We start from the raw sequence: 14,334 nt of genomic DNA, 5'->3' as shown, positions 1-14,334 counted from the left end.
TTTGCTTCTCTCTGCCTGTTGCTATTTCAGTCCACCTGCCTTTTATTCCCCTCACTCTCTCTCCCTCTAGTTCTCCTGCTCTCTTTTTTATTTTTTCTGGTGTGACGGACCCTGCTGGACGATCGCGTGGGTGGCCATTGCTCTCTTCAATCCTTGCCCTGACCACTTATCGCACTTCTCCCTCCTCCCCTCTCCTTTCTTGAGGATAGCGCATTCCCCGTGCAACTAACTGGCTGATTGCGCTGTCCGCATTACGGGCCCACCGGCTCCCGCCGCATCTCTCCGTCTTCTGTTCCCCTGATCTAAGCCCATCCAGAGCTTCGCAACCATCACCATGAGTCGGTACGTGATATTTTCTGGAGGTGCCCGTGCGCTTATTGTGCGTTTTGATGGAATTGCTGACATGATCCATTGGATTCCAGCACGGAGACTGATTTGGCGATTAACATTCGCAAAGCCACGAGCATCGGTAAGTCACAGCTGCAGTGCTCCCCTGATGCTGACTAGTGACTGATCATATATCGCAATCACAGAGGAAACCGCCCCGAAACGTACGAATTACCCCTCCCAAGCTTTGTGCTAGATCGACGGAGCTCTTTTCCGGTCACACCAATCGAACACTCACTAATCTACACCTAGGGAAACATGTTCGGAGCTGCATCGTGTACACATGGGATCATAAATCATCCAGCGCCTTCTGGGCTGGCATGAAAGTGTATGCTTGCCTGCTCTGTGTCTGCAATCGCATTTATGCATAAGCTGACTTTATCGCGTCTCCGTTTAGCCAACCTGTCCTTGCCGACGAAGTCCAGACGTTCAAGGCGCTCATCACGATACATAAGGTGCTACAAGAAGGTCACCCGATCGTGGTCCGTGAAGCACAGCAGCATGTCAACTGGATCGATAGTCTAATGCGCGGTGTTGGTGGAGATGGTATCCGAGGTGCGTACACAATTCCTATTGGGGGGAAGATGGAAGACAGCTGACGTGGAGCTGGAATAATAGGATACGGCCCCCTCATTCGTGAATACGTCTTCTACCTCGAGTCGAAACTGGCGTTTCACCGGAACCATCCCGAATTCAATGGTTAGGACACCAATACGACGCCCTCCTCGCATGGATACTGATCGATTTAGGCCTGTTCGAATATGAAGAGTATATCAGCTTGAAGACAACCAATGACCCCAATGAAGGGTACGTCGGATATGCAATCGAGGTTCATGTGCATAGCTGACAACCGTCTAGGTATGAGGCAATTACAGATCTCATGACACTGCAAGATCAGATCGATGCCTTCCAGAAGTTGATCTTCTCTCATTTCCAATCCGGCACCAACAACGAATGTCGCATCTCCGCCCTGGTCCCTCTGGTGCAGGAGAGCTACGGCATCTACAAGTTCATCACCAGCATGCTGAGGGCTATGCACACGAGTACGTCTGTTTCCCAATGTGATGGTTAAATATGTACTGATATGGTCTGGCTTAGCAACGGGTGATACGGAAGCGCTAGAACCCCTCCGCGGTCGATATGACGCCCAGCACTACCGCCTCGTCCGCTTCTACTACGAATGTTCGAACCTGCGGTATCTCACTAGCCTGATTACTGTCCCCAAGCTGCCACAGGACCCTCCCAACTTGCTGTCGGAGGACGATGAACGTCCAGCTCTGCCGAAGCGACCGGTCAAGGAACCCGAGCCCCAGCCGTCTCCCCCGCCCAAGATGACTGCAGCAGAGCCGGAGCCTATTAGTGATTTCTGGACCACCGAAGCCAAGCGTCAGCAAGAAGAATATGAAGCCGAGCAACGCCGCTTGCAGCAGCAATGGGAGGATCAGCAGCGGCAACAACTTCTCGCGCAGCAGCAGGCTCAGCGCGACTTCGAGGAACAACAGCGCCTCCAGGCCGAGCAGCAGCGCCTCGCTCAGGAGCAGCTTTTGCGCGATCAGTACCAGACACAGACCCAAGGTCGCTTGGCCGAGCTTGAGCAGGAAAATCTGAATGCCCGTGCCCAGTACGAGCGTGACCAGTTGATGCTGCAGCAGTACGACCGTCGAGTCAAGGACCTGGAGGAACAAATGAATCACTTGAACTCCAACCTCAACCTCCAGAATGCGTCGAAGGACGAGCAGATTCGTTCGCTGCAGGAGCAGGTTAACACGTGGCGGTCCAAGTACGAAGCCTTAGCCAAGCTTTACTCCCAACTCCGCCAGGAGCACCTCGACCTGTTGCAGACGACGAAGAGCCTTAAGCTGAAGGCAGCATCGGCACAGGAGGCTATTGAGCGCCGTGAGAAGCTTGAGCGTGAGCTCAAGACCAAGAACCTGGAGCTGGCCGACATGATCCGCGAGCGAGACCGCGCACTGCACGACAGAGACCGTCTGACCGGAAACAACAAAGAAGAGCTGGAGAAGGTTAAGCGGGAACTGCGCTTCGCCCTCGAGCGAGCTGAGAATGCGGAACGCTCCAAGGGCACGGAGATCTCGACACTGTTGTCGAAATACAACAGGGAAATGGCGGACTTGGAGGAGGCTCTCCGGGTAAGATTCCCTGCTCGGGTCATCTGATCAGTTTCTAATTCTGGACACAGAACAAGTCTCGTGCCTTGGAGGAAGTCTCCAACAAGACCTCGGAGCGTGCAGGCGACCACGACCTTGCCCTGCGCGAAAAGGACGAGGAAATCGAAGTGTACAAGTCGGGAATGGAGCAGGCTTTGATGGAATTGGAGGAGCTGAAATTGGTATGTGATCAGCGCGAAACGTATGGTGGTATGTCGAGCTAACGGATGGCGCAAACAGAGCCAAGGTGATGTCGATAACGCGCTGGACTCGCAGATTGACACTGTTCTGCACGGCACCGTCTCTAAGATCAACGATATCATCGATTCGGTTCTCCAGACGGGTGTCCAGCGTGTGGATGATGCTCTGTATGAGCTTGACTCCTCCATGCAGGCTGGTAACCAGAACGCCTCGCCGCCGTATGTGCTTTCGCAGATCGAGAAGGCTTCGGCCTCAGCCACCGAATTCTCCACGGCCTTCAACAACTTCATTGCGGACGGGCCCAACAGCACGCATGCGGAAATTATCCGGACTGTATCCATCTTCGCTGGCTCCGTGGCCGACGTGCTGAGCAACACCAAGGGATTGACGCGTTTCGCCAACGACGACAAGAGCGCGGATCAGCTGGTCAACGCCGCTCGCAAATCCGCCCAGGCGACAGTGCGGTTCTTCCGAGGCTTGCAGTCTTTCCGTCTCGAGGGACTAGAGGCGCTGCAAAAGACCGATGTTGTGATCAACAACAACCTCGAAGTGCAGAGGGACTTGCAGACTCTCTCGAAGCTGGTTGATGCATTCGCGCCGAAGAGTGCCAAGATTGCTACCAATGGCGATCTGGGCGACTTGGTTGACCAAGAACTTACCAGGGCGGCTGATGCTATCGATGCTGCAGCCCAGCGACTGGCCAAGCTCAAGAACAAGCCTCGTGATGGCTTCAGCACCTATGAGCTTCGGATCAACGATGTCATTCTGGCGGCTGCTATTGCAGTGACCAACGCCATCGCCGAACTCATCAAGGCGGCTACCGCGTCGCAGCAAGAGATTGTCCGGGAGGGTCGTGGTAGCTCTTCGCGGACGGCTTTCTACAAGAAGAACAACCGCTGGACTGAGGGTCTGATTTCAGCAGCCAAGGCAGTCGCCAGCTCGACCAACACCTTGATTGAGACCGCCGATGGTGTCATTTCGGGTCGCAACTCCCCTGAGCAATTGATTGTCGCTTCCAACGATGTGGCGGCCAGTACGGCGCAGCTGGTGGCAGCCAGTCGTGTCAAGGCTACCTTCATGAGCAAGTCGCAGGATCGTCTCGAGACTGCTAGCAAGGCTGTTGGTGCGGCCTGCCGAGCCTTGGTGCGCCAGGTGCAGGATATCATCAAGGAGAAGAACCAGGATGATTCCGAAGCGGTGGATTACTCGAAGCTCAGCTCCCACGAGTTCAAGGTGCGGGAGATGGAGCAGCAGGTACGTCGAATTCTGATATTGTCGTTGATATATGCTAATGACTTCTTCAGGTCGAGATCCTCCAACTGGAGAACAACCTCTCTCGGGCTCGTCAACGCCTGGGAGAAATGCGGAAGATTTCTTACCAAGAGGACTAAGTGGCTGCCAGCATGTTTGTGATGATTTAGTAAGTGGAAGCAGACAGGGAGGTTTGGGTCTCCTGGCTTTGCTGCAATTCTATTCGGGTTGTGTTTTCTGTGACATTGCTTGTTTGTTGGATATACCAAGAGTAGCAGCCATGCGTGTGTTTGGGCGATTATGCTCCGAGCTATCGTTGTACTGTATATAATCAGATCGCAAGGATGCCTCCGTTACTGTATTCCCATATTTTCAGCTTCACAGCGTATACTACCCAACCTCATTACTACTGGGGTCCGCTCATACCTTAAATCATTCAATTCATACTCCCATTATATTCATATCCTGAACACACGACAAATCCCCAACACCCACATAATCAACCAATACCTCCTAAGAACCACTCTCAACACCAAGCATACCACCTCCTCCTCGACCCCCCAATCCCACAACTCGACCTTCCAGACGACGACGATGACCCCTCCCGTTCCCTATCCCCCAACCCACCCCCCCTCTCCCTCATCCACTCCCAAAACGCCCTCCCCGTCTCATCCACCAACCCAATCCCACTACCCAACACCTCCTCCTGACGCGCCGACACTACCTTCCACCACCCATCCGTATCTCTCGTTATCCCCGCCCCGCTAAGCACCCAGTCCCGCGCTTGCTGGGCAAGTCCGTTCTCGAGTTGGAATGTGCGGAGGGTGGAGAGTGCAGCTTGTGTCTTGGAGGTGGTGATGGGGGCGCGGAGAGTTGTGTGTAGGGTTAGGAGGGAAGGGAGGTGCGAGTGGGATGGGGATGGGGATGGGGGTTTGAGTTGGGGGTGGAAGTGGAGGTGGGTGTGTTGGTTGTAGAGGCTGAGGAGGGTGCCGAGGGTGAGGGCTTCTACGATGGCTGTGGGTGTGGTTTGGAAGAGGTAGGGTGGGATTTGGGTTGTTGGAGTAGGGAGGTGGGTTAGGAGGGATTGGGGAGGGGTTGGGTTTTGGTGGTTATGGTTTTGATAGGAGAGGGTGGTGGGTGTGAGGGTGGGTGTGAGGGTGAGGATGGTTTGGAGGCTGTATTCGGTTTGTTGTTATTAGTTGAGGTATGTTCTAGAGGGTAAAGGAGGGTTGACTAACCGGCTCTCCCAGCCTGTGCATATTTCCTGGGCGGTTGGGGTGGAGCTGGGGTTGCTGTCAATGCTGGTATGGTATATGTTCAAGATGAATGTTTGGCCATGTCGGATGGGATAGAAGGCGGCGTGTTGGTTGGGCCCGAGCCAGACGGTGGTGCTGTGGCGGCCTTGCCAGAGTTCGTCGATTCTAGGGTTGTTGAGGGCTTCGAGGTGTTTTCGTGAGATGGTCGTTTGGTAGATGAATTCTGTGTCGTGTGTTGTGCTTGGTGAGGGGGATTCGTTGATTGTGTTGTCTGGTATCGTGGGTTAGAAGGGGTTTGTGTAGAATGGATGGAATGGTTACCATCTGCTTTGATCACAACATCTCCTTGTAGTCTCTCCCCGTCTTCCAGGATTACTTCTGCAGTTTCACTGTTTACTTCTCGCACTGCGGCAGGTCGGATCTCAGTACCCAATTTCCGTGCCCTGTCTCGGAGAATCTGGAGCAGATCTGCTCGATGGATTGATCTCCATACAGTCAGTACATCTCTAATTGCCGAGCAAATGATCATGAGGATAGCTTACATCCATGGCCCTCCATATACTCGACACGTCTCCTCCCCGCATGGCATTGATCTAATCATTCCGCCATCGGCATATCGTCGGAAATCAATCGTCTGGAGGATATCCCCCTTCTCGAGAACTGCATCGAGCAAACCCAATCGGTGGAGGAGATGTGTTCCGTTAGGCGGGATCTGGATGCCCGGAGGAGTCTAAAGTAAGGATATCCGGGTAAGCAAGTCTATCTTTGATGATTGGTGGTCGGGCGCATTTGGAGATGGGAGGTTCGTGGTACCTCAGTATCTTGACCAGACTCGAGCACGATCACGTCCAGATTGTCGCGACGACAAGTGATTGCGCACACGAGGGCCGAAACATCCCCTCCTATGATGATGGCTTTCATGGTGTCTTAATCCGCGCTCTTAGCTTTTCTAATTCCCAGGCGGATACTACAGTGAACGGCGGATGAGGTGCTAGATATATTAGATGGGAAAACCGGCGTCAGTTGCACAGAACCGCTCGAATAGCCCTGGGAGCCATTGTGCTATTTAACCTTCGCCAATGGTTGTGTATCCATCCATTGCTTTTTCCTACGGAGCGTCTATTCGGCCTCGGGCGTGACCGGATCACAGGGCAGTGGCCGCTTCTGCAGGGAGCAAAAGCAAACTTGACCCATTTCTGTCAGCCGTGCAGCTGGCCTGGGCCTCAGCCTTGGGAACTGGGCTGTCGTGGTGGAGTACTATTGGGTAGCATGATTACTTTGTTTGGATGCACACGCCACGGAACCAGTGCTTTTTCTTTGTGTCGTCACTTTCTGCATTCTCGGTGATGCGGGGTAGATAATATCCTAGAATGCATTCCATTATTGCAATGGCTCCAGCCACCGCTTTTCGTCAGAGCCGAGTGGTTTGGGCATAACTTCGCAGCCGATCTCAACCCCTTCAATGTTCGCAGCGTGACGAATGGCGGTCATTTCCCCAAACCCCGTGCTCCGGGTCTCGAAATACTCGGTCGGAACATTTTGGGGGCGAGCATAATCTGGTGATTCTTGAAACCCCGTCTTCCCTTCGTATTGGCCTAACGAGCGCAGGTATTTCATCACCCCTGCTAGCGAGACATCCACCTGCCAGGATCCCCCTTCCGTTGCTTGCTTGTACAGCGCGGCCATGATCCCGGACGCGAGGAAGAAGCCCCCGGCATGATCGAGCGCCTGACAGGGAAGTGGACGTGCGGCTTCCCCAGCACCGAAGTGCTCAGCCTCCGAAACGTTCATGCCGGAGCAGGTTTGAACCAAGGAGTCGAAGCCTCGACGCGCTGACCAGGGGCCATCGGGGCCGTAGGCAGACATGTTGGCGTAGATAATACCACGATTGGGACGTCTGTTCATGATCGACTCTGGCGAGAGTCCACGGGCAGCTAGACTGCCTGGTCTATATCCCTGGATGAAGACATCTGTATCGTCGAGCAAAGCGAAGAACTCTTCTGTGTCTTGCTCGTCTTGCAGATCGAATTGGACGGTTCTCTTTCCACGACCAAATTCCCGATCGAGTCCTGGCAGGTCTGGTAGATGAGGACTCGTCACCCAAAGCACATCGGCCCCGTGTGCGGCCAGTGTCTTCCCACATAACGGGGCCGCAATAACCCGCGAGAGTTCAAGAACACGGAGCCCCCGCAGACATTTATCGGCATGTGGGCCGATCCGGGCGGGCAGACCAGGCGGGGCGTCGCCGATTTTGCGAAGCAGGATGGGAAAGTCTGCGATGGCTTTGGCTTGCGGCAACACATCCCATTGTTCGTAACTGCGGAGAGCAGTAATAGCCAGCTTGGCATCAACGGCAGTGGTTTCGAGGTCCACGGAGCGCCATGCCGAGATCTTGGAAGCAACATCGTCTCTGGTTGCAGTTGGAGAGCAGCCAAGAAGGGATTTTGTTCCCTCGCGATGGTTGGGGAACGAATCATGAACGCGGACGTAGCCGTCAGATGATCGATAAAGACCGCCAATGAGCCCCCAATCTGAAGAGGGAGGCTGGCCGTTCAGAGTGTACAGGCGTGCGGAGTTGAACTCGATGCAGGCATGATCATAGGGGACAGTGACTTTGGGAGGAGTGATGTTATTCCTGAGGCTATGTATCTGCGATGCTAGGAGAGCAGAGAGTGCAATTGAGGCTTGGGCGATATGGCCGATTTTGAAGGAGGAGGGAAAGCCGGGATTGGGAGGTTCGCTGATACAGAGAGAGTCAAGGGTGTCTTGGGGAAGATGGAGACCCTGCCATAGATACGTGATGGTATCGCGAGATGTAAATGTAGACCTGTCTTTGAAAGACATGGTAGATAATGTATGATGCCAAGTAGGTTGCAATGATGGGTCTATATGCTGCTGAACTTGAGTAGATAATGATCGGGTGGAGACACGGATGGAAGAGTGAGTCACTCGGCAACCTTGAAGCCGTCTGGATCAAGATATATGTCAGCTCTTGCCTAGCTCTTGGGAAGGATTGAGAGATTCTTCTACTGGGAGTCCCCTTCATACCCAAGTGTTAATTTATTTCGCTGAAGTGGAAAGGAACCCCGATTGAAGGTCAGGGAAGTATTCGCTCGAACGGAAAGCAAAGCAACAATGTGATCCTATCCAAAAGATTATCTCAAGGGCCACCCCAGATAAAGGATTGCTGCCCCACTGATATCTCTAGATCAATGCTATCGTGATAGTGGCATTACTGAGGAGGAAGAGGAAGAGGAAGAAAAAGATATGGAAAAGATGCGGCGATAAGTCCGGCTTATCAGGCACGCGTGCGGGGTAGCCCTGATACTATATAGCATCATATCATCCATCCAACCTTAACACATCCACTTTACCCTACACTACTCCATATATTTAACTCTCCAAAATGACAGCCAGAATCCCTCACGTCTCCAACTGGGTCAATGGCACCAATACGACCGCAACCGCATCACGTATCACCGTCATCAACCCAGCCACCGAGCTCCCTATTGCAACCATCGACTCAACCCCCAAAGAGACCGTCAACCTAATCATCACCGAATCCCTGAAAACCTTCAACAATGGCTCCTGGTCCCGCGCCGATCCATCCACACGCTTCACCGTCCTCTCGGCCGCAGCTCGTCTCCTCCGCTCCCGTCTCCCAGAATTCATCCAACTGGAAACTCGCCAAACCGGCCGTCCCATCCGCGAGATGCGCGCCCAGCTAGATCGTATCCCTGAATGGCTAGAGTACTTTGCTTCGGTAGTACGCGTGCACGAAGGCCGAGTAACCCCCTTCAAGGGACCAGTCGTGAACACCCTGACACGGCTACCGCTCGGTGTTGTAGCGCTGATCACACCATACAACCACCCGCTTCTCATCGCCATGAAGAAGATCGGGGCTGCACTGGCAGGCGGGAATGTCGTCATCGTGAAAGCATCGGAGCTAGCACCTCTGTCTGTGCTGAGGCTGGGTGTATTGTTCAAAGACGCAGGGCTACCTGATGGCGTGTTGCAGATTATCAGCGGATACGGGTACGAGACAGGGAAGTATCTATGTGAGAGCCCCTTGCTGGCGAAGATAGACTTGACTGGTGGACTAGCAACATACAAGGCTATTGCACCATCTGCATCGACGAATCTCATCCCCATAACGGCTGAACTAGGCGGAAAGGCACCTGTGTGCTTGTTCCCCGGCGTGGGTATTGAGGATGCGGTTAAGGCGACGCTGTTTGCGAGCTTCATTGCTAGTGGACAGACATGCGTTACGGGGAGTAGGCTGCTTGTTCACACGGATATCTATGACGAGTTCACGGCGTTGCTAAAGGAACGGGTTAAGAAGTTACGGCTTGGTAACCCACTTGATGACACGACGCAGATTGGAACGGTTATATCCAAGGCAGCGGTGGAAAGATGCGCTGCGTTTGTGAAGAGAGCTGTGCAGGAGGGTGGAAAGGTCCTCTGTGGTGGACATGCGACTACCAATCCTTCAACTGGAAAAGGGTACTACTTCGAGCCGACGGTCATTGAGACGCGGCCACTGACGGATCTGGAATGCAACGAGGTGTTTGGACCGGTCATTGCGCTGATCAGGTGCCATTCGGAGGAGGATGTCATTCGCATTGCCAATGCGTCTTCGTTGGCGCTGGGGGCTTCAATCTGGACGACTGATTTCTACCAGGCACATCGAGTGGCGGACAAGATTGAGGCAGGGATTGTGTGGATCAATGGACATCATTTGAATGATCCGTCGTCGCCGTGGGGTGGATTCAAACAGAGTGGAATGGGGAAGGAGAATGGGTTGGAGGCGTATGAAAGCTATACAAAGGTTAAGAGCACGATTATCAATTATGGGGTGCCTCCGGTTTGGTTCGATGATGAGCCTGTGAATGCTCGCTATGGATAGTATGGGTGCGTGGAACCTAGATTGGTTTGTTAGACCAAAAGCGGATATTGGAATACTTTCTGTCCCTAATGATTCTTATGGCTTTGGTAGTTCTAGAAATTGATACACCCGTTAATGCATGTTATGTGCAGACTCAAACAACACGGTAGGCTGTGCAAAGCAATAGTGAACCCTGTGCCATCTCCTACCCCAAGCCCCGTTACCTCCCTACTCTGTTCCCAGGAAAATCAGTACAGAGAATAGTGCCACCCAACAGTAGTTAACTACACCACACAACCATACCCATAATCCAGCTTCCACTGCCTCAAACTCGAATCCTTATGTACCCCAAAGTCGAACCACTATGAACAAAGAACCCAAGATATCCAGAGCAGTCCACCGGTCCCCTAAAACGCTCCGCAAACCCGCTATAAATATTCATAACACGGATTCTCCAATCCCAGACTATAGTTGTCACACCACTCCATTCAGAGACGAGCTTCTTTCCACCATCGCAGAACCGTATGTCAGAAGCCAAGTAGGAATCCGGATCATCTTCCACCCTAGGTCGATCTTCCACCCACTTCATTCTTTCCAGCCCGTTTGTAACATCCCAAATACTGACATCACCGAAGTAGCCCGCAGTAGCCAGTAGGTTGCCATTGGGGCTCCACGCAATAGATTCAATATTGTATTCCGGACACTTCCACCGGGATGTCCTGGATCCTGTAGTGATATCAAAGATTCGTATCTCTGATGGGCAACAAATAACACCGAAATTAAGGGCAATATATTTGGAATCCGGGGAGAATTCACCATTCATTGCCTCAGCATTGCGAGGGAACGCAAAAGAATTCTTGCAGATACCACTATCAGCGAGCCAAATCCGGACTGTGTTGTTCACCTCAATGGCTCCTATGAGTTTCGAGTCTGGGCTTATTCCTGCCCACAGAATACCGTCCGAGTGACCTAGTGGATCGTATCGAGGCTGTTTGGTTACGTTATCCCAGACTATAATCCTTGAAGGATTTCTTTTCGTGGTCTCACCAAATTCAGCCTGAGTGAAGCATATCAGGAATCTCCCATCCGGACTGAAGATTGCAGTATTTCCTTCCAGTTTGGTCTGACGCTCGCTTGTATGGATATCCAGAGCTTTAGTCAATGTGTCTTTGAATCCCTGTTGGATTGACAAGATTGCTGTTTCATTATGCTTGCACCAATGGGCGCCCATAAGCTTCGCAGTTATTCCGCTAGCTGCTTCGGTCGACAGCTGGGAAATGTCGACTTTCCGACCACCAGAGGGATCTAGAAATGTCCCTTGGTTGTTGAGATACCAAAGCTTGACGTGGTCTGATATCGAAGCCAGAATGTATCCTCCTGCCCTTGTCGCATTTGGTGCCAAGGAAAGTTGTAAGATATTCGATGGCTCTTCTCCTGATTCATCAACCAGCTCGAAATCGCGGCCCACTTGCGTATAGGTGTTGATGCGTTTCTCAAGTGCGATGGCAATTAAGTTGTGATCTGAGCTCAAAGCTAGAGCAGTTATCGATTTCGAACCCTTCACTTTGGAACCCTCTTGGCCCATACGGTGAGCTGGTGCAGATGGCTCTAGTCTTCCTTGACGAGTCTCAGGAGTACTTTCTTCTGGGTCTTTGTGAGGGACGTCCTGCGCTGAAACCTTTCTCTTTTTCCGAGACTGAGGCATTTTGTTGACTTGCGATGATCCTTTCAAGGCAATTCAAGCAGATGGAGTACCAGTTTTGGATTTTTTTCAAGGTGATCACTAAGAGGTTGAAGTATGATTTCACAGATGAAGAGTAAACAGAATGGCGCGTCAGTGAAGTGTGTTATAAACAGAGGCCACATAGACGAGATTTTCGGTGGAGCAGAGGCAGCACCAAAACATCCAGATCATCATTCACTGCGGATACCATAGAGGCATTTGGCTCCAACTGCCTCGTTCGCCCCGGTCTGAGACTCCCGTTGCACTCTATATGACAACCGTATCGTAAGATGTGATGCAGAAATGGAAAGCAAAGATCATTCTTACTCATTTTTATGTGTTCTTCCGAGTTGTTAGATACTTGAATAGTATAATCAGTAGAGTAGATGTTTTGAAAGCTGTTGGTAAGAATAATTCTATTCTACGGTCCTACTAGAGCCCTCTGGGTCTATAAGATAAGATCAACTATACTATCTACTCAAAACTCGTGACAAATTGCGTAAGTTAAATAAATCATTCCAATACATTCAATACAATGATAAAATCGTACTTTCAAGTGCGAATGATATTTGAGGTCATTTGCAACAGCGATCGCAAAGGAACCCGTGTCTAGATCAAGAGCCAATAGCTTGTGCCTGAATCTCAGGGTTGTATACAGATGTATAGTATAGGAGGGAATCCACAGCCGTCGGGGTTCAAGCCAATCGGGGTCAAACCCCAGTATTACACAATACTAAGATCATTCAGCAGCATGACCCAAGTACTAGGGAAGGTCATGCTATACAATGCGGCGGAGGGGGTTTGGCTTACCTAGCTATCCAGTGACCATCGTGTGCTCGAACAACGGAGTGTAGACGTCAAGACTATCACGGTCACTCACGAGAAGTCAAACATGTTGATACCACTTCGAATGTAATACATCCATCAAGGTAGTGTAGGAATGATGGTCGAAAACTTTCAAGTCTGGGGCTTTCACAGATAGGTTTGACAGGTGTTCTGCATACTGGCTGAAGCATACCGGACGGTAATACGGCAGCACTGTTAATTCCAGATTTCCGCACGTTGGCATAGAAATCTAGACCGATTCATAGTCCAAATGGAGGAGACAGGTCATATTGACTGGTCGATGGCGATGGAAAACCTGAGACAGTCATTGGCGCCGCTGTAGTGGTGGCCGACAAGGAGGTTGAACGAAGACTTTGGGAAACCGCGGTTTAGGCTCAAAACAAAAGTACTGCAGAAGAGTGGATCTTTGATGCTGCAGGACTAAGTTCAGTTCACGGGCCCAGAGGTATGGAAAGCAACAGCACTTGGCAACTAATGGCCATCCGGGAAGCTCAGCAGCAAGCCCCTGGGGTCCCCAGCCTATGGTGGAAGCATAACAGCACTCGTGGATCCACAGATTCTCACCTGGTCGCTGATCGCTAGACTTGAAGGAGTGGGATTTCCGGCGCCTCTAGACCTGGAACAGTGGACACGGACTTCCCCACTGCTGCTCCGGTCCGCATCCGTCGGTCACAATGGCGGGACTTGGCCTCTTTGTCCGTGAGGAAGTCAGTCGCGCGTGCAGAAAGTCGGCTGGTTGGCGATGAAGGCAGACGAACTGAGGGGTCATGTCCATTTCCGTCCCGGTGGCGCCGCGTCGTGCCTTCTCGCCCGTGGCTCGTCCGCCTTGTTTCTTTGTTGTCGCTCGCAACCGTGCAGCGAGGTGGAAAGTCATATGTTCAACCTGTGGCTTCATAGCTATATCTGCATCTTCAGTTACCGAGATAAATGTGTCGGACTCATGGGCGGACACGGAGGAGTTCGGAGGGTCGGATATCATCACGCTGAACAGCTAAAAGTTGCACCGTACCTCCGTGCCATTCGTGGAGGATGGAATACAAAGTTCAGGACATCGACCTGGTCCAGGCGCCCCTGTCTTGGATGCATCCTCGTCTACTATGTTGCGGAGGCCCTATTAGCTGCATCGTGTGGCTGTGTGGAAGTTTATTTTGTATTGGTGTATCTATCTCCTAACATGAACATTTATGTACCGTCCAGTTTATAGAGTTTTTCCCTTTCAACCATATTTCCCAGTGACACGGTCTGGGTATAGAAATATAAACAGGTAATCTTTGTAAAATCGCGGTAACATAATACCGTGATGAGAATTTCGACTCTAAGATGCATGAAGTGAGTGGATTGAGGCCACAGTCCAGATAGCTATCTCTTCGGGACTTCGGTCTGGGATGCGGTGATAAGACGACAAGCTGATAATTCACCAGAGCGTCGCTAAGCCCCGACAGTCGCTTGATGTGACGTCAGATATATCTTCGGACCACTGAGTTGTTCGCTGTAGTGGCGTCGAGGTCCTTATTTGGCCCGGATACTCCAGGATGATTCCGTGGTTGATTTGGCGTGTGTCATACTGTGTATCGAAGAATGCCGGGAACCAATGACCAGGTATCAGAGGACTGCCCCTTG

At 51.8% G+C, this 14,334-nt stretch overlaps 6 protein-coding genes across 6 annotated transcripts; 3 read left to right on the top strand and 3 right to left on the bottom strand.

Moving 5' to 3' along the window:
* Positions 1–57: 57 nt before the first annotated feature.
* On the top strand, positions 58–4,425 carry BO88DRAFT_408845 (putative cytoskeleton assembly control protein Sla2). Its single transcript, XM_025707814.1, has 12 exons — positions 58–342; positions 423–469; positions 534–551; positions 640–715; positions 785–942; positions 1,006–1,086; positions 1,137–1,194; positions 1,246–1,430; positions 1,486–2,534; positions 2,585–2,734; positions 2,793–4,007; positions 4,058–4,425. The coding sequence occupies exons 1-12, from the start codon at positions 335–337 to the stop codon at positions 4,142–4,144; spliced, it is 3,132 nt and encodes a 1,043-aa protein (XP_025557644.1). The 5' UTR covers positions 58–334; the 3' UTR covers positions 4,145–4,425.
* Positions 4,426–4,530: 105 nt separating this feature from the next.
* Positions 4,531–6,289, bottom strand: BO88DRAFT_398249 (FAD-dependent oxidoreductase; the record flags this gene model as incomplete). The annotated part of the gene is made up of 5 exons (XM_025705313.1): positions 6,074–6,289; positions 5,803–5,990; positions 5,582–5,745; positions 5,243–5,531; positions 4,531–5,179 (listed from the first exon to the last, which is right to left on the bottom strand). The coding sequence occupies exons 1-5, from the start codon at positions 6,179–6,181 to the stop codon at positions 4,531–4,533; spliced, it is 1,398 nt and encodes a 465-aa protein (XP_025557643.1). The 5' UTR covers positions 6,182–6,289.
* Positions 6,290–6,640: 351 nt separating this feature from the next.
* Positions 6,641–8,319, bottom strand: BO88DRAFT_398248 (CAIB/BAIF family enzyme; the record flags this gene model as incomplete). Its single annotated transcript, XM_025705312.1, has 2 exons — positions 8,309–8,319; positions 6,641–8,228 (listed from the first exon to the last, which is right to left on the bottom strand). Exon 2 carries the CDS (start codon positions 8,102–8,104, stop codon positions 6,641–6,643), a length of 1,464 nt encoding a protein of 487 aa, XP_025557642.1. The 5' UTR covers positions 8,105–8,228; positions 8,309–8,319.
* A 332-nt stretch (positions 8,320–8,651) lies between these two features.
* Positions 8,652–10,166, top strand: BO88DRAFT_491814 (aldehyde dehydrogenase family protein; the record flags this gene model as incomplete). Its single annotated transcript, XM_025712879.1, has 1 exon — positions 8,652–10,166. Exon 1 carries the CDS (start codon positions 8,667–8,669, stop codon positions 10,164–10,166), a length of 1,500 nt encoding a protein of 499 aa, XP_025557641.1. The 5' UTR covers positions 8,652–8,666.
* A 250-nt stretch (positions 10,167–10,416) lies between these two features.
* Positions 10,417–11,850, bottom strand: BO88DRAFT_475374 (WD40 repeat domain-containing protein; the record flags this gene model as incomplete). The annotated part of the gene is made up of 1 exon (XM_025711873.1): positions 10,417–11,850. One exon carries the CDS (start codon positions 11,848–11,850, stop codon positions 10,471–10,473), a length of 1,380 nt encoding a protein of 459 aa, XP_025557640.1. The 3' UTR covers positions 10,417–10,470.
* An 838-nt stretch (positions 11,851–12,688) lies between these two features.
* BO88DRAFT_447343 (uncharacterized protein) lies at positions 12,689–13,709 on the top strand (the record flags this gene model as incomplete). Its single annotated transcript, XM_025710361.1, has 6 exons — positions 12,689–13,017; positions 13,051–13,112; positions 13,254–13,306; positions 13,329–13,421; positions 13,573–13,576; positions 13,612–13,709. Exons 1-6 carry the CDS (start codon positions 12,965–12,967, stop codon positions 13,707–13,709), a joined length of 363 nt encoding a protein of 120 aa, XP_025557639.1. The 5' UTR covers positions 12,689–12,964.
* Between the last annotated feature and the right edge of the window lie 625 nt (positions 13,710–14,334).

The sequence above is a fragment of the Aspergillus vadensis genome (assembly GCF_003184925.1).
Source record: "Aspergillus vadensis CBS 113365 unplaced genomic scaffold BO88scaffold_35, whole genome shotgun sequence".
Classification (NCBI taxonomy): domain Eukaryota; kingdom Fungi; phylum Ascomycota; class Eurotiomycetes; order Eurotiales; family Aspergillaceae; genus Aspergillus; species Aspergillus vadensis.
Note: the sequence above shows the minus strand (reverse complement) of the source record. Positions and strands in the feature narration are given on the sequence as shown.